This window comes from Humulus lupulus, chromosome 1 (genome assembly GCF_963169125.1).
Source record: "Humulus lupulus chromosome 1, drHumLupu1.1, whole genome shotgun sequence".
Taxonomy (NCBI): Eukaryota; Viridiplantae; Streptophyta; class Magnoliopsida; order Rosales; family Cannabaceae; genus Humulus; species Humulus lupulus.
Window position 1 is genome coordinate 31,734,230 of NC_084793.1, and position 19,805 is coordinate 31,754,034.

The following is a 19,805-nucleotide window of genomic DNA, read 5'->3' on the forward strand; positions in this document are numbered from 1 at the left end:
AAGAGACACTAGGAGGGTAGGACCTCCATTTTTGAGTTCAGGTTGGGGCGGGGGCCCCAGCGATTAAAAAAGGAAGGCTCTTGATGCCTTTCCAGCTCCAGGCCCTAACAAGAGACCACGTGGTATTACAATAGGCCACCAGGGTGGCAATGAGAGCTGGAGAACTTTTCCTAAGTGTGCCAGATTCAGGAGGCGCCATATAGGAGAGTGTCGGGCAAAGGCCTGCTTTTTATGCAGGATAGTGGGACACTTAAAGAAAGATTGCCTGGAGGAAAGAAAGGAAGATAGCACAACCCCAACTCGAGTGTTCGCATTGACATAGGCAGAAGTTGAGGCTTGTCCCTCAGTAGTCACAGGTCAGTTTTTTAGTGTTGGAACCCCTTATACTGTTTTGATTGATTCTGGTGCTACACATTCTTTTGTTGCTAGTAAAATCTTTGATAGATTGTGTAGACCATGTGATTATTATGGTGTGGGGTTTGGGACCTTATTGCCCATGGGGGAGTTAGTAGTATCTAGAAGGTGAGTTAGATCATTTCCAGTGACAGTGGAAGGTAGAGAGTTGTCAGTTGATTTGATAGAGTTTGTTATGATCAACTTTAACATGATTCTGGGTATGGACTGGTTAGTGAAGTATGGGGAAATCATAGATTACAAAAGGAAAATGGTAACCTTTGAGCCTGAAGGTGAGGATCATTTTGTGTTTGTTGGCACTGTGCACGGACCCCGTATACCTATGATATTTGTATTGAGGGCTAGAGATCTATTGCAAGGTGGTTGCATAGGATTATTAGCCAATGTAGTGTATACCACTCAAGTCGTGCCAGTGGGACCAGAGGAGACCAAATTAGTCTGTGAGTTTCTGGATGTGTTTCCAGAGGATTTACCAGGATTGCTGCCACACAGAGAGATTGAATTTGATATTGAACTGGCACCAAGAACAGAGCCAGTGTCTAGGGCACCATACAACATGGCCCCATAAGAGTTAAAGGAATTAAAGGTACAGTTGCAGGAGCTGTTAGACTTGGGTTTTATTAGACCCAGTTTCTCACCATGGGGTGCACCAGTCCTGTTTGTAAAGAAGAAGGATGGTTCTCTGAGGATGTGTATTGACTACAGAGTACTAAACAAGTTGACAATTAAGAACTAGTATCCTTTGCCAAGGATAGATGACTTGTTTGATCAGTTGCAGGGTAAGATGGTATTCTCAAAGATAGATCTTCGATCTGGTTATCACCAGCTGAGGATCAAGGAGGGAGATATACCAAAGAATGTCTTTCGTACCAGGTATGGGCATTACGAGTTTTTAGTCACGTCATTTGGTTTGACTAATTCCCCAGCTGCCTTTATGGATATAATGAAAAAAGTGTTCAAAGATTACCTAGATCAATTTGTGATCGTCTTCATCGATGATATTCTAGTTTATTCTCAGTCAGAGTCAGAACATGAGTAGAATTTGAGGTTAGTACTACAGAGACTAAGGGAACACAGATTGTTCGCAAAGTTCAAGAAGTGTGAGTTCTGGTTACCTCAGGTAACTTTCCTTTGTCATATTGTCAGTAGGGATGGGATCAAGGTGGATCCAGCTAAGATTGAGGCAATCAGGGATTGGCCAAGGCCAAGGAACACCTCAGATATCAAGAGCTTCCTTGGATTGGCAAGGTATTGCATGCATTTTGTGGAAGAGTTCTCCAGGATTGGTACTTCATTGACTGAACTGACACGCAAGAATCATAAGTTTGCGTGGTCAGATAAGTGTGAGAATATCTTCGAGGAGTTGAAGCAGCGATTAATCACAGCTCCAGTTCTGAGTCTTCCAACAGATCAGTAGAAGTTCGTGATTTATTGTGATGCCTCACATCAGGGTTTGGGTTGTGTTCTTATGCAGTCGAGGAAGGTGATCGTGTTGGAAAAAGCTTATACAGGATCTTTATTTATTTTCATGTATATCTAATATTAAACAAATTAATACGAGATAGCCTAAAACATGTTTCTAAAATTGAATTCAAAGAGAAACAAATAATATAATACTTACAGTATACGCAGCGGAATTAAGAATCCTTCCTTCAGTTTCTCTAACTCTTGTATCCTTTCTGTCGCAGAGTATTATCAAGAAACTGAACCGATCTTCTATTTTCTTCACAATCTTCCAATGTATCCTTAGAACCACCTAGACTAGTGTGGGAAATTCTCAACACATGAGATAGATATAGAGAGAATAAGAGAAAATAACAAAGAGGTTTAGAAAATGACTTGTGTTTAGAGAGAATCTAAAACTATCAGAAAATCTGACTTGTGACTTATCAAACTTATATTTTGACTTCTCTATAAGCACTCCTTTTATAGACTCAATTAGGCCATTTAATTTAATTAAAAAATCAATAAAATAACAGTCATTTTGAAGCCCTAGGTCGAAATTATCATGGGCTATAGGCCCGTGAAATTTCTCATTTGATTATAAGCCCATTAGACTTAAAATCAAGGCATGTATTATTTTCTATTGATTTAATTAATTAAATAATTATTTAAATCCTTTATCAAATTAATTATTTATAATTTGAACCTTGATTTAAACTTATTTATTAATTTAGATACCAATTTATCTTAATTAATAAATCTGCCATAATTTCTCTTTTCTTCTCAAAATTACACAACTCTGTGAAACTATCCAAAATTGACCTGGTCAACTTTGATAATTCTAATTGATAATTAAATCAATTAATTGAGACTATCTAGATGATTTTATCCAAGGTACAATGGGGACCATGGGCCTATGAAATCAAGCTCCAATAAGTTATCATAAATCTAACAAATAAATTTACTAACTTATTAATTCCTCGTGACTCCACTATAGACTTGGAATTGCACTCTTGAATTCATAGAACGCTCTATAACAAATATAGATACGCTATTAATTATCCATTGTTACAACCATAATTGTCACTCAATCCTCTATAGACGGTCTACAATGAGATAGGACTAAAATACCGTTTTACCCCTCATTGTATTTTATCCTTAAAACACTTAGTTCCTTGTAAATGATATTTCAATAAACTATAATGTGTAATGTGTAAGTAGATCATATCGTAGATTGGCAAGTCAGTGTAAATCCAATGCACTGACTAATCTTAGGACTCACTTATTTTGAACATATAATCATATTTATATTCCACTGTGATTACGTCACTATAAATAAGATTAGCTATATGCTCGGGATTGAATAGAAGTTTATATTAAACAAATAATCATGAAAATAAAACATGTGAGCAAAGTGATTGACCAAGTCAAAAAATGATTTCTATTATTTTATTGATAATAAAATGAGATTACAAAGAATTTGGGTTTTAATTAGGGCATAAAACCCCAACAGATCGCATATGCATCAAGCAAGTTGAAAGATTATGAACAGAGATATCCCACTCATGATCATGAGTTAGCAGCAGTGCTCTTTGCATTAATGGTATAGAGGCATTAAGCCGGAAGAGTCCGAGACAAATATATGTCTTGGCCCGTTATGGGTATATTTGGCATATATGTGATATATGTGTGAGACCACAATATTATGTGGATATATTTGGGTTACTTGGCATGAGGCGATCCTGGGGAGCAAGCTAGTGGGAAAGTCACAACAGGATTAATACTTGACTTGGCGTGAGTCAAGGGGTATTTTGGGTATTTAGTACATTACCAGGATATTGGGTAATGGGAATGAATATTTGATGATATATTTGGAGTTAGTGAGATTAGGAGGAAATTTTGAGAATTTTGACTATTTTACCCTAGGGGGCATTTTTGGGACCCCAAGCCTTGGGTTTTACTTAAGGTGACTTGAGTTTGAAGTAACCTAATAGAACAGAAGAACACATTCAAACACTTTTCTCTCTCTCTCTCTCGTTCTCCTTTTTACCACTCGTTGTATTTTTCGAAGGAAACTCAAGTTTTAAGAGTCGGATTCAAGCAAGGGTAGAGTCGTATTGATTCTAGGAAAGATTAGAAGCTTGTTAGCCAGATGATTTAGTGAGAAACGACATAATCAAAGGTGATTTAAACTTTGAATTTTTTATTCTCCAATTCCTTAAGTTTCTTAAGTTTTGAATTGGATTCTATGTTTTGGTGAGTTTTTGAGTTGTTTGAAGCTTAAATTTTGATGGTTTTGGGCCATTGAGTATTGGAAACTTTGTTTATAGGATTTGGCTATGTTTTGATAGGTTTATGGAGGGATTTGGCATGAGAAAAATGAAGAAAAAAAATTGAGTTTTTCAAGTTGAGTCGCAGCCCTATTCTTGGGGCGCCGCAACTTAGATTGGGCGAAGGAGAAGCATGTGGTTTTTGGGGCTTTTGAGCCGCGGTGCTTGTGAGTGAGCGTCACGATGCTTGTGTAGATAAAGAAGAGGCTAAGGCCTCTAATTTGAGCAGGTCGCGGCGCTTAAGGGATTTTGGGCCTCGAGGAGGTTTTGAGTGAGGGAACTCAAACCTAAAGGCTCGTGATTATGATTATGCCTATGATTATTGATTAAGCATGCTGAATGCTCTGTATATGGATACTTGCTATATGATAAATGCATGTCAGCATTATACATTTGAGAAAAGCATTGACTTATCAATCAAAGACAACAATAGCGCTGAGCGCTGATCGAAAGGCATTGACTTATGAGTCAATGGCGGCAATAGCACGCTGAGCGCTGGTCGATATGATAGACCTAATCAAGAGTGCATTATTCGCTTGTTTGACCCAATGGTCGTAGAAAAACCAAAGCGTCAGTTACACTGGGCCAGCTCCAAGGCTGGTTATATAGAGGATAGGGCAATGGGCTCCTGGATGACGTATTAGTCCCAGATCTTAGGGCGCTAAGCCCAAGAGTGACTTATTAATCATGTACTTGGGTAACGGGCCCTGATATGATTCAGTTAATCATTTATTTAGGGCATTTGGTCCCATATGACACTGTAGTCATTTATATGAATGGTATGCATGCATGAGTAGGGTTATTACTACTGGGCATGTTTATTATGATTTACAAATGTGTCAATCACTGCTTATGAGAATGTTAAAGTTTTCTTGCTAGGCCTTGGCTCACGGATGCTATGTGGTGCAGGTAAAGGGAAAGAAAAACTAGACCAGCCATGAGTTGGAGAGCTTAGGTGGCGATGTGTACATATTCGGTCGCTTGACCACCACGGCCAAGGTTTCTCAGAGGAACTAGGGTTAAACCATATTTTTGCCGCTTAGGTCAAAGGGTTGTAGCTTTTGAGTTGTAATGACCATTTTGGAACTATAACCAACTTTGTAAACGTTTATTATGGGATCCCATGTACAATTTAATGTTTTAATTAAATATCCACTCCTTTTAACAAAAAAATTTAACCCTGTACTATTAATCACATTTATATGCACATTTAAGGCCTAATGACTCATTTAACGAGTTAAGCACTATTTAAAATACACAGTGTAATGGTCTTGGCTAACCAGGGTGTTACAGGGGTCCACTCGTAACCCTTGGGCCGCCAAAGTGGCCCTCATGGTGTTAATCATCTCCTGCAGGGAAACGATGTTACCCTCTTGGGTGTCGATCTTCTGCTGTTGAGTGGCCACCTGGTCACGGAGCGCCACCACTTCTGGTGTCTCCTCCACGTCCATGGGGTGAGGATATTCCTCCTCATAGTATTCATCGTCGCCCCCGTCTTCCATGTTGTCATAATCGACATTTTCGTCGTAGTCTTCCACCACGTCAGGGTGGTCTTGCAGCAGCATGTGACTAGTTTCTCCTCCCTCAGCTGTGACGTGAGGGGCGATATCGTCTGGTGCATTCCTTTGAGTGGTCACCATGACTATTTTCCAAGCTTCCTTCAAGCTCTCAATGAAAGCACCAAAATGTCGACTGTCTTTTTCGTTGTCAATGTAATCCAAAAGATTAAAAAAACAAGGAAATAACACAGGATTTTACGTGGTTTAGGCTGTAAAAAAGCCCTAGTCCACGAGTCTCTATTATTTAGTGAGCTTAAAGCTTGTGAGCAAGCTTTAATGGATTTTCTCAGGTAGTGTATATATTGCACTAAACACAGAGCTTCTTTCTCAAAAAAATCAAACATTTTTCAAGGAGATATCTTAGCCCTATTTATAGAGGTTGGGGTCATTAATGTTAATCACCTCTCATTAATATCAAATTCCCCCCTCTTGGGGCATTAATATTAAGTTAATACAAAAAGAGTCATGCTAAAATAAAGACTATGGCCCACGTGATTCTATGGGGCCCATTGTAAAAAGTTACGCACCAACTTTATGGGGAACATATCAGTGACTATCAAGGTGCGGCGTACGTTTGCCCATGTCAAGCGGCATTGTGGGAAATGCCTATTGTCAAGTGTACGAACTCGACACCACTAATCGAGACTTACTAAAAGCTGTCAGACAATCACCTAGTGGCCCACAATTGCAGTGATTAACACCTGGCAGCTTTCGAGGACTGGAATCATAAACCTGGTGGATGAGTGAGCGAAGAGAGCTCCTCCGGACATGGCCTCACCTGTAGAGATCCCTGCCCTGAGGACAGACCTCGGGGCGTGACCCACTTGGAGACATCCACGACTTATCTAGTGGCATGGGAGGTGGCATCACTTGGAGGTACCCTCGCCTCGAGGACAGACCTCGGGGCGTGGCCTACCTTGGAAACGTCCACGACTCATCTAAACTGGGTTTCCTGAAGGGGTTGCACTCCAAGCACCTCATGATTTACCTCCTCACTAATCACTATTAATTGTCACATGTCAAGAGGTGAAAATACGGACAACATATGTAAATAAAGCTTCAGAATAAACTTTAAATTTTGGTGATGAACTCAATTAAATTCAACAAACTTTTTTTCTTTTAATCACCAATGTCCAGCTATAATAGAACTAGAAAGAAAAAAAAAACTATTTTTTTAAATGTATAGAATTAAAATATTAAATGCATTATCTTATTTTGTTTTTTATATTCTTTATATATATATATAGATTATTTGATAGAAAATATAAAATGAATGCCATTATGAGGGTATGAGATCCTCTATTACTTTTTTTTCATCCAGAGAAAATTTAAAAAAATAATTCGATTTTACTAAGATGATCACATTGCATATACAATTGCCAAATAATGTATATATTGATCTACTATAATCGTTCTCTCTCTCTAAATATATATTATAAAAAATAGGAAACTAGAAAAAAGAAAAGAAAAAAACTAATTGAAAAAAATACTATTGTTAAAAGTCGAGAGATCATACCGTCAACATTGTTAGTTGCCTTTAAAACGATGAAGATGTATTTAACCAAAGTGCTTAACGTGATTGTGTAAAAGCACCCAAAACATCATCATCATCATCTTTGATACCATTAGTGATGTTCTAAAATCACCATAATTCAGGGACGGTGCTAGAAAAAAAATATTATGGGACAAAATATAAATAAAAATATTTGGGGGCATTGATAATTTTTTATTATATTAAAATATATTTTTTTACTAATTTAATATATGAATATATAAAGAATTAAAAAAAAATTGGGGGCTTCAGCCCCCAACTTCTATTACTGCCTCTGTCTCTGACCATAAACAACTCCAATGCTTCGGAACGCTAGAAGAAAGATCATTGACCATTTCATAACCTAATAATAAAATCATTGTAACAAAAAAAATCAAGTGATGGCCTATTATATATGTGATATTATAAATAAAAATTACTTTGGAGTCATGGTGGGGATCGGGAAAGTAGTTGAGAGGTTTGATATCGATCAAGAGAGTCATAATTTTTTAAAGTATTTTGCAAGAAAAGTGTGTTGGATCCATGTAGTTCTTGGACATGGAAAACTTGGTTTGTTTCTTCTTTGTTCGTAACATATATATCTAAAAGTTATTTCTAGTTAGGTAGTTGATAAATGAAGAAATAATCCAAGAAAATAATAATTACAAAAGTCTTGCATTAACAAGAATTAGATAATTACCGGTAATTCTCCAGTAGTCTCTCTTAAAAAGAATTACCGATATACCTCTTGTGTTATGAAATAGATATTTAATTATAATTCTAATTTTTTTATAACTATATACATTATAGTCATAACATACATTTTAATTGAGAAATTCTGAATAATTTAAAGTGTCAAAAACAATGTTCAAAATATTATGTTGCATGATAATTTTGCAAAATAAACAAAAGGAGATTTGAGAGAGAATCAAAAGGGAAGCTAGGTTTTCATTATATCAAAAGAGATGAAAATAAGAGTATAAGAGCAACAAAATATATAGTCAAAATAATGAGAGGCTAAAAGACTAAACTACCCTTACATATTAATAAAACTTATATTATTAACATCCCCTCAAACTCACGATGCATTTGCGGGAAGCATCGAGAGTTTGCTAACTAAGAAACGAAAACGATAAATAGTATGAGCCTTCGTAAACAAGTCGGCAATCTGCATAGCGGAAGTGACAAATGGTAAAGTGATGGTCCCACTCTGATAGTGGTGACGAGTAAGATGACAATCTATCTCAATATGTTTCGTGCGCTCATGAAAAACGGAGTTACGAGTAATCTGAATAGCACTAACATTGTCACAATGCATCGGAGTGAGATCTGAGAGAATAACACCCATATCAGCAAGTAACCAACGCAACCAAAAAATTTCAGCGGTAGTGGAGGCCATGGCACGATATTCTGCTTCTGTAGACAATCGAGAGACAACAGTCTGTTTTTTACTCTTCCAAGAAATAAGAGAATCTCCCAAAAATATACAAAAACCAGTGGTAGATTTGCGATCAGTACAATCACCACCCCAATCTGCATCTGAGTAGGCACGTAACTCTAAAGTAGACGTAGATGGAAAAAGCAGACTCTTAAATTGAGTTCCCCGAAGATATCGAAGAATACGAAGCACAGCTGCCCAATGAACGGTAGTGGGAGATGCAACAAACTGACTGACAATGTGAACTGCATAAGCGATGTCTGGCCTGGTGATAGTAAGGTACACTAAGCTACCAACCAGAGTGCGATATAGAGAGGGATCTGACAAGGCAACACCATTAGATGAAGAATACCTGACATTAAGCTCAAGAGGGGTATCAACAGTGCGAGCATCAGAGAGACGAGCCTGATCGAGAATATCAGCAATGTACTTAGATTGAGAAAGAAGATAGCCACGAGGAGAGTAAGCTACTTCTATCCCTAAAAAGTACCGTAGGGAACCCAAATCTTTCATCTCAAATTCACGAGTCAAGTGCGTTTTCAACTCCGTTATCCCATTCGCATCATCACCGGTGATAATCATATCATCAACATATAAAGAGAGTAAAGTGCGACCAGAAGAAGTACACCTAATAAAGAGAGCTGCATCATGTGCACTGGGGTGGAAGCCGAGAGAAGTAATCACGATGGAGATTTTTTCAAACCAGGCTCGGGGAGCTTATTTAAGCCCATAAAGAGCCTTCTTCAATATGCAAACTTCTCCTGAATTATGAGGAACACCTGGTGGAGGAACCATGTAAACTTCTTCTTGAAGAGTCCCGTTCAAGAAGGAGTTTTTAACGTCCATTTGAGAAATGGACCACTGTCGAGCAGACGCAACAGCAATGAGAGTACGAATAGTGGTATGTTTGAAACTGGAGCGAAAGTTTCCTCATAATCCATCCCATACTCCTGAGCAAAGCCTTTAGCAACCAAACGAGCTTTGTACCGCTCTACTGACCCATCAGACTTAGTCTTGATCTTGTAAACCCAACGGGAACCAATAACACGCTTCCCCACAGGAAGAGGAATAATATCCCAAGTACCTGTCTTGTACAACGCAGAGAGTTCTTCAGCCATTGCCTGTGTAACGCCCTACTACCTTAGAGCCGTTACTTAGTGAGTTTAAAACAGAAATCGTGCTTTTAACTGACTCTACGTGGTTTCTAAAACCAAAAGTGTGAATAAACCAGAGTTTAAGGCTGTACTCTTTGAAAATGTTTAGTTTCATTGAAAACATTTAGAATCAAACATCTGGGATCCCAAAAATAAGGTTTACAAAATATTTACAACTCAAAAATAGATTTACACCAGGTTAACTATCAAAAGAATGAGTTAATACAGCCATATACAAAATGCCCCCAACCAAAGCAGTCGAGCAGGCCGAACATGTACGCGCCGCCCCCACGCTCTCCATACTCATGGCCGGTTGACTGACTCCTTGCTTTTACCTGCCACACAGAGCACCCGTGAGCCGAATCCCAGCAAGAAAACCCAAATAGTACATAACATATGCATAGTATATAGCTGACATAATCCACTGATAAATAGGAAAACCATCAGACTAAACAAGCACGGCCATGCCGCCCCAGAGGCCTTACCAAAGCATGGGGTCTCGGTCCTCACCGTCAGGATAACTCATGTATCCCTTGGGTCCCACCTTGGCTATAAGCACCCCATGTGCTGAGTGTTACTTCCGGCCCCAAAGCCGCACCTGGCCCTTGCCGCTCTCGGCCTTAGCCGTTCATTTCATTATAATCGCACGCATAATACATTTCGAAATAATCATTCAAACATATAATAATTCACCCAAGGTCATACATTTGCAAGTAAAACAATCTAGGGCCATGCCCTGCAATAACACTGTGGGCCCATGCCCTGATCCCGGGGGTTACGGTTTTCTTACCTTTAAATTCGATGGCCTTGATCAACCTGACTCCTTGAGCACGATCCTACTCGAGCCCTAGCGCTTACCTAAGCAAAATCCATAAGTCAAAGTCATTACCAAACCTCAAGTCCAAAACCTAGCCTCGGGACCAATCCCGAGCCCCCGGGAAGTCCTAGATCCCCAAAACAAAGTGGTGGAATCGAGCCCCGAACCCTAGGTCAAAATCCCTCATCAAAAACCCAAAAATCCCCTTCTGTGAACAGTGCAGCGCTACAGCGCTCTAAAGAGGGCGCTTTAGCGCTACAAGCAGAACCACCCCCCCCCCCCCCCCAGAAGCAGGGGCTAGCGCTACAGCGCCCCCTGACTAGCGCTAGTTGCAGACCAGCAAAACCCAAAAATCGCATCTTGCGATTTCCTTCTACCATTTCAACCCCAAACTTGTCCAAATCATTCCCAAGCCCAAAAACAAACTTAGCAACACCTCACACTCATCCCAAGCATCCCAAAAACTCATACCCCAAGCTCAAGCAACCCAAAACTCAAGATCTACCATTATGAACCCAAAAACCAGAAATTCACTCAAACAACAAGGATAAGGTCTTAGAAATCATACCGTGGATGGAAATTCGACCTTGAGTTGAACCCTAGACCTCCTTAGCCTGCACCTTCACAACCTTGACCTGATTTCCCTAAAAATCCCATCCATTTAGCTCAAAAATACAGTTCAAACCAGTAAAGCCCTAAAACTGAAATCCCCAAGAACTTACCTCAAATTTCTGATGTGATCTTGCTAATCCCTTGCCAATCCTCAAGTCTAGCTTAGGATCCTTGATGCCTAGCCTACCCTAGCTCTCCACTGAGCTTAAATCCAAGAAAAATGAAGGAAAATGGTTGGGAGAGCCACAAACCGAATCTTGGAACAAAACCCTTCAGCTTTTCTCTCTTTTCCTTTTTCTTCCTTCTTCTTTCTTTTCAGCCTATAACTCTTTTCCTACAAAATCCACTAAGTATAAAGCCCCCCTTTAATTCATCTCTTACAAGCCTAAAGACCAAAATGCCCTCCCTTAATAATTCTAAACCTTTATGCCCATAGGGGCATTTTAGTCATATTACCCAAATTCTCACTAATTCCTCAAGTGTTCCTAATAATTCCCGCTCGCTACCCAATACCTGATTAATCACCAATTATACATTCCTCATCATCAAGATTAACCTCAATATATTTTCCATATTCTCATTTAAACTCCCCAGGCTTAACCCAAGCCGGTTATAGATTCTCGCTTTGACTTTTCCGCTAACCCGCTCATTCTAGGATCGTCTCGAGTCATAGATCACAGATACCAACACAGTCATGCCCAACATGGCCAAATTACAATTATGCTCTTTCTAAGATAATCAGGTCTACATGCATACTAATTCACATAGTCATGCATCTCAAATAATCAAATAGTCATATAACATGCATTAAATCATAATCATGCATTAAACTCATTAAAGTCACACACAAAATCCCATTATGCCCTCCAGGCACACTACTCAAGGCCCTTAAGCCTTAATAGCGAATTTGGGTCGTTACAGCCTGCTACCAAAGAGGGTCAAGAATAGCCTCTTTATAGGAAGAGGGCTCAGAGAGTTGGTGAATAGAAATCAAAAAAGAAGAGAAAGAATCAGAATAAGTGGAGTAGACAAAATCAGGTAACTGTGTGGACTTACGAATTCTTTGAGGGTAGCGAGGAGGAGGAGCAGGATCCACAATCTCAGAAGCATATTGGGCAGTAGTAGGGACAGAAGGGACTTCAATAGGCTGAGAACCGACATCTGCAGAGTTAAGAGTATCAACAGTACAAGAATCAAATGGATCAATACGAGTGAGATCAGATTTGTGTAGATTGGGGGTGCCCGATGAAATAGAGTAGAAAGGTATATGCTCAAGAAACACAACATGACGAGAAACATAGAGTTTTTGACTACAGGATCATAACATCGATATCCTTTTTGACCTTCACCATAACCAAGAAATACACAAAGAGCGGAACGAGAAGTAAGCTTACTACGTTCAACATAAGGACGGAGAACAAAACATGTGGAACCAAAAACTCTCAATGAAGAATAATCAGGAGCGTGACCATAAAGTTTTTCAAAGGGAGACAGACCTGAAGTGATAGATGATGGAATTCTATTGATTGAATGAACTGCAGTCAGAATGGCTTCCCCCCAGAACTCACTAGGAACATAAGCAGACAATAAGAGAGAACGAGCAGTTTCAACAATGTGTCTGTGTTTTCTTTCGGCAACCCCATTTTGCTCTGGTGTATCAGTACAAGAGGTTTGATGTAAGGTACCATCTAAAGAAAGCAATTCAGAGAAACGATTGGAGGTATATTCACCACCCAGATCACATCGAAAACATTTGATAACAGCATTATGTTGAGTTTTAACAAAAGCACGAAACATATGATAAATCGCGAGGAAATCAGAACGATGTTTCATAAGATAGACCCAACAAAAACGAGTATAACCATCAATAAAAGAGACATAGTAACGTGATCCACCTTTTGTTAGAATGGGTGATTGCCCCCACACATCAGAGTGAATCAAATCAAAAGGTGCAAGAGAAACAGAAACACTCTTATAAAAAGGTAAAGCAGAAAATTTTGCCAATTTGCAACCACAACAATCTGAAATATCATGGGTTTGTAACTTTCCTAATGCTCCTATGGAAGCTAAGTACTTTAAACGTGAACCAGATACATGTCCAAGACGAGAATGCCATAAATAAAAACTAGACGAAGACGAACTTAAACGAAATGAAGACAAATCGACACTAGAAGCTGCAACATCAGGAACTCTCAACTCATCTAAAATGTAAAGCCCCCCTGCCTACGGCCTGTCCCAATCAGCTTCTTGGAATGAGGATCCTGCACATAACAACAAGAATTAGAGAAAATAACTGAGAAACCAGAGTCACATAATTGACCAACAGAGACAAGATTCAAAGTAAGATTTGGAATATGATATACATTAGAGAATGACATTTTTGGAGTGCAAATCGAGCCAATCCCTGCTAATGGCATGGGAGTGCCATCAACGGTCATGATACCATGGCATGGGAGTGCGCAGCGAAAGCGTGGGAGTGCGCAGCAGAAGCGTGGTGGGCCCATAACCCACAGGTCCCAGGATCGTAACCTGGCTCTGATACCATGATAATTTTGCAAAATAGACAAAAGGAGATTTGAGAGAGAATCAAAAGGGAGGCTAGGTTTTCATTATATCAAAAGAGATGAAAATAAGAGTACAAGAGCAACAAAATATATAGCCAAAATAATGAGAGGCTAAAAGACTAAACTACCCTTACATATTAATAAAACTTATATTATTAACATTGCACTCGTGTCTATTCGATTAGAATATCTTAAAAACTTGTATATTATAACTATAATATACACATCCATATAAAAAATTATTAAAACTTAAATGAGTATGTGTGCCAAGAACACAAAGATATACCGGTAGTCTTCCCCTTTTCTTAGGGACTATTGAATAACTACCCACATAAATACACATATGAGCTACACAAAAGCATTTTCTTAGTTAGTTTTTATGTTATTTCTGCGTACTATTTATAAAAAATGAGTTATTTCCGTGTGTTTTATAAGAAGAAGAATAGTTTGATTTTTGAATTTGCGTGTGTAGTAAATACAAAGTTGAAGTTGATTACTGTATGTAGTAACAATTCAAAAATTGAATAGGAATAATCAATGTATCGTAAATCCCCGACTAGAATAAGAAGAATATTTTGAATTTAAATGTTAATCTTCACTTATGTATTTAATTTTCAAATGTACTTGAAAGGCAAGGCAAGTCATTTTCCGTATAAATTATTATAAAAGATTTTGTTGTTTTTCTTTTTTGTCGTATTTAGAAAAAACATCTGATATACATTACTTAAAATTTACACATTTTTCAAATTAAGTGGAACCATACCATATGCATGAACTATGGAAAAAAAAAAAAGGAATACCTGTGTCAGTGTCCTACAAGTCAAGAAGAAATGGAGGATATAAAAAAGTTCCCTACTCAAATGTTATAGGATCTGTTATCTAATGGTATGAAGGCTACACGGATTGTGCAGGTGACAGAGATAGAAGAAAATCTACCTCAACCTATGTGTTTATGATTGGGGGAAATTGTATTAGTTAGAAAGTTCAGCTTCAACCTGTAATAGCACTCTCTACTACTGAACTCTCTACTACTGAATCTGAGTATATAGCTACTACTGAAGCAATTAAGGAAGTTATATGGATAAAAGGTCTCATGGGTGAACTTAAGATTCTACATGGAACACCTAGTGTGTATTCTAATAATCAAAGTTGTATACATCTGTACAAAAACCTTGTTTTTCATGATAGGACTAAATATGTGAAAATTAAATATCACTTTATCAGAGACAAAGTGACACAAGGGGAAATCGACATTGAAAAGGTTCCTACGGAAGACAACATTGCTATATGGGTACTAAGGTTGTGACCCTAACTAAGTTTATACACTATATGAACTTACTAGGGATTGCTACAGGCAAATAACCCAGAGACCTACGAGTTAGGACCCTCAAAGACTACTGCACTAATCTACCTAGCTCATAAGGGAATTTAGGTGGAATTTTGTTGAATAAATCCCCTCGTGAGCTGCACATTCAAGAATAACAAACAATCAGTTACATTCAATTAAAACCTTCAGACACATCTCAACAAATTTATGACAACTCAACACAACAAACTCAGATAACTACTTCTATTTTAATCTACTTGTATAGAGTATATAAAAATTGTAATAGTTTAGTTTAGGGTTTTACTTGTGATTTGTCGAGCTTAAGAGAGAGAAAGTAGAGAAAGATGTGTAATCTTAGGGAGAGAGAGTTTCTTCTTCAGTTGTTCATGTAAAAGAAAGAAAATAGTAAAAGCTAGAGAGATAAGAGGAACAATAGAAGAAATCACAGAGAAATGAGATAAGGAGTTCGATTACCTGTCAAATTGTGGTATTGGAATCGAACTTGACGTTGTAACTGGATCTAAATCGATTTAGTGCATAAATGAGTTGTCTTTGAGGCGAGCTCAACGAGGACGTAGCCCAATTTTCGAAGGTGAACCTCGATACATCTGCTGTTTTCTTTTACCTCTCATTGTTTTCTGAATTTTTCTTGTAATTGCTCAGTTGTGGTTGATTCAATTTCTGGTGCCCTAGATTTGTAAAGAGTTTTGAAGTTTTTGTTAATCTCCGCATTTGGAATCAATTCTTTTACTTGAGGAACAAGGGATTTAATTGAGTCAATTCTTTTACTATGCTAATAGTGATACATGTATGGTGTTTGTTAATCCACATTCAAAAGCTTGTGAGGTCAAAGGTCATAAATGACCTTGGTGTTCCTGATTTAATTGTGTGTTGGTGTAGGGGTAATTTCGGTACTAAAATCCTACAAATATACTACCAAATTTTTTTTAAAAAATTAAAAAAAACATAAACAACATCTTGTTGGGACATGAAGTGTCATTCCCACCCCTTCCTTATTTAACATTCTTGATAGAAAATTGTTCTCATCCCCACACTCATGCTTTGCTGCACTTTGCTACAACAAAGTTCACTTTTTAGCTTCAAAAAAATTTCTACAAAAACTTTGACGCTAAGATTTCTTAGCATTACTTCTTCTCAACCTTCAAAATAGAATTCACACCTTTTAGCTCTTTATATTCATTTGCCAACAATAATCAACAATAAACAAAAGCTAAACTCACGAACACAATTAAAAGACAAAATACATCAAAAGAACATAAATCACTCTTCATTAATGTAGAATTTAAGTTCAAATGCCCTAAAGATATAGAGTTATCATACCTTTGAACTTAAACTATTTGTTCCTCCTCGAATGGTGACTACAACAAAGGACACTAGTACACTCCACAAATAAACAAAACAAAGAACAAGACTAAAAACACGACACATACACCACAGAGAAATCTTTCTACAAATTATAGTGCCTAAACAGAGGTGAATTGCTCTCATAAAAATTCATCCCTAAACAATGCATATATATTTACATCTTGTTCGATCATAAGCCAATTTTCTCAAGTATTAAAAATGATAACAAAAAATGACTAGAATGTTCATCCTGAATCATCCTCCTTTCCTTAAATCAAACTAAGCCTTGATTCCATAGGGTGACTAGTTAGCTCAGCAGCCTAAAACGATAGTTTTTTTTTTTTTTTTTCAATTGTAACATATGCAAGGCTAGGGGTGGGAATAAAGAATGAGAAATCTAGGCTAACTATCTACAAATTCATAATATTTGCTTTTATTTTTATGTTTTTTTTTTTGTGGAACATTTTGTACCAAAACATATAACCAAACGCGACCAGAATGAGAATGGAGATGAGATTAGTATCATAAGATTTCCTTTTTATTATTATTATTTAAAAAGAAATAAAAAAAAAACCTCTAAAATTTTATTCCTTTTCAACAGGTCAAAAATAAATATAGTAATTGTTTTTGTTCTACATAACAGTGAAGATTCCTCTTTACTTCTGTTCCAACAAAATAAGCTATAGCTCACGGATCACTTTAATGATTCTACAAAATGAGAAGTTACATCTCATTATCTTATTTTATTCTCTACTTCATCTCACACCATTTTGGAGATTAAAACCATCTAATTACTCTACGCTCTTAAAGGATAAATGGAGAAATGCAGTGAAGGGTGGTTGATCATAGCAGAGAGTTAGATGCTAATCTTGCAACAATCATGCAGCACCGGACATGTCAGAATGGCCCCCGGTCATCCTCTCTGCCTTCTCCCCGCGCTCGCCTATCAAAGTTTGACACACAGCAAGAAGTGTCAAGAGTAAGATTAAGGATCATCAATCCAAATGGTGATAGAAACAAAAACAATAAGCTTCCAAGAAGTTTTGATTATCAAGTGTGGAAAGTTTACCTGTGCGAACTCTAATTATATCTGCCACGGGTATCACTATAGAAACAATAAGAGCCTTTGTTAGAAGCTAACATAAAATCCAGAGTTTTGTTACGAGAAGTTTGACAAAATATATATATATTTTAAATGTCACTCTGCGAAATTGCATTCTTTTTAATTCTTTGCAAATAGCTTCCTCACATACTCAACAGGCGTTCGGGAAGACTACTTTGTAAATAATTATCATAAAAAACTATTTTGTAAAACTAACATTAAAAAAATACCATTTTCACTGAATACTCTTTTGTTTGTTATACATGTAAAAAATTAGCACAAAGATTTCAGAAGATTTGGCATGAATGGACTCGAATTAATGCAATGCCTCATAAATTCCACACAGGGCAAGAAAAGTAAGAGGTCTTACAGAATATTTTCCCATCACCAATCTCTCCAGTCCTGGCCTCCTCAATAATCTTGTCAACTACTGCTTCAACCTACAAAGAAGTAAGACAGCTGCAAGGTTTAAACTACAGTACTATAGACTCTTTTCTCTAGAACTGAGTCATTGATATGCTAATTACAAATATGTAAGATAAATCAAAGCCGGGAATTTCATTATAACACTTCTTATTGTACCTGATCTTTCCTCACCACAATCTCCATTTTAACTTTAGCAATGAAAGTATCTTCAGAAAATTCAGAACCTGTAAATTAAGAGCAAATATATTAAAGAAATAAAGAAAACAGAGGTTAAACTAAAATAGATAAGATCCACGCCAACATATAAAGGACATACCACCCTGCCTCTCTGTTGAACCACCTTGAGAACCAAAGCCACGAACATCAGAAACCGTAACACCACGAATCCCCATTTTTAGCAGTGCCTTTGTTTTTCAGAAAAATAGAGATCAAAAGTTAGAAACAATGGTAAAGAGAGTCATTGAATATGCATATATGATCTTGTCAACATTTCTAAAGTTTAGTATATGGTAACATGGAACCAGTACATAGGTCTTGAATTTTGAATATGTATATTGTCTAGCCAACATTGTCTTAAGTTGTCGCACTAGTACACAGGCCTTGATGACAAAGCTTGAAACATTTGATTATGAATATCGGCTAGTCATTATCATTTAAACTTTGTTAGTATATGGTAAAAACAAAGCTTGAAACTTTTTGAATATGTATATGATCATTGTCTGCAGTTGTGACTATATGGCAACATGGAATTGGTACATCGGCCTTGAAGACAAAGCTTAAAACTTTTTGAGCATGTAAGAGTGAATCACAAGAGTCATAAGCTTATATATATAAATATATATATATATATATATAAGAGGTTAATTAAGAATTGAAAGGGATTGATGTTGCTTGACACTTACCGAAGAAACGTTTTCTACTCGCCATGGCCTGTTTCGTTCCAAAATAAGCGAGCAGCAGACATAAAAACGGAGTTGAGATAGAGTTACTTAGAACTTAACAAGCTCATATTGTATATATACATATATACATGTATTATATGTACAATCAGTCACTTAGTAAGAAAATTTTAGCACACATTTCACAAAAATAAAGAGATAATAAAATTGGAAGAGCTGTGCACCTCAAAATCGCTTCCACTTTGTAAAACTGGGAATCTGGAATATAATCTACTTGCCCAACAAACCAAATAAAATGAAAATGGCAGATACCCATGTCAGAAAATTGAAAGAAAAAGGTGAAATTGAAGAGTGGAATGAGATAATTACAGACCAGGAGAGCTTTGGGCTCTAACGACAGGAACAACAAAAGCATTTCTTGAAGGTGTTAGAGTGAGATTAGGTGGAGATAAGTGAGTATGTTTGAGGGTTGTGCGGATCGAGGTGGAGTCTACGAGAGGAAGGCGTTTCAGATGGGAGTGAATGGGAGAAAGGGCGCCTGCTTTCGCCATTGAAGCCATAGCTGAAGAGAAAGCTCAATCTCAATATGTACAGTACAGTATAGGCGAGCGGTGATAGTCTCTATGACTGCTAGACTTGAAAGTTGAAACTGTGTTGTGTTCTAAAATTCTAACAGCATAATAGTATATGGCCTTTGTTTGGACCTGCTCAGCTTAAATGATGTTTTTCAAAAATACTTGATTTTTGCTTACTTTTTTTACAGAAATACAACAATAATTTTCTTAACTATCTACGAACTTTGAATTTCAAAATCATTGTTTCAG

General features: G+C 37.3%; 1 protein-coding gene across 1 annotated transcript; it reads right to left on the minus strand.

Moving 5' to 3' along the window:
- Positions 1-17,116: 17,116 nt before the first annotated feature.
- On the minus strand, positions 17,117-19,653 carry LOC133790464 (nitrogen regulatory protein P-II homolog). Its single transcript, XM_062228116.1, has 8 exons — positions 19,355-19,653; positions 19,206-19,251; positions 18,985-19,012; positions 18,399-18,486; positions 18,239-18,306; positions 18,027-18,096; positions 17,624-17,659; positions 17,117-17,497 (listed from the first exon to the last, which is right to left on the minus strand). Exons 1-8 carry the CDS (start codon positions 19,539-19,541, stop codon positions 17,433-17,435), a joined length of 588 nt encoding a protein of 195 aa, XP_062084100.1. The 5' UTR covers positions 19,542-19,653; the 3' UTR covers positions 17,117-17,432.
- Positions 19,654-19,805: the final 152 nt, after the last annotated feature.

Bases quoted from the DNA above. Each gene is read 5' to 3' on its own strand.
- LOC133790464 (XM_062228116.1), bottom strand. From the start codon at position 19,541: ATGGCTTCAATGGCGAAAGCAGGCGCCCTTTCTCCCATTCACTCCCAT. The intron at 19,013-19,205 runs GTGCACAGCTCT...GGAACGAAACAG, and splicing joins AAAGTGGAAGCGATTTTGAG to GCCATGGCGAGTAGAAAACG. The intron at 17,660-18,026 runs GTAAGACCTCTT...TTGTTTCTATAG, and splicing joins TGGTGATGGGAAAATATTCT to TGATACCCGTGGCAGATATA.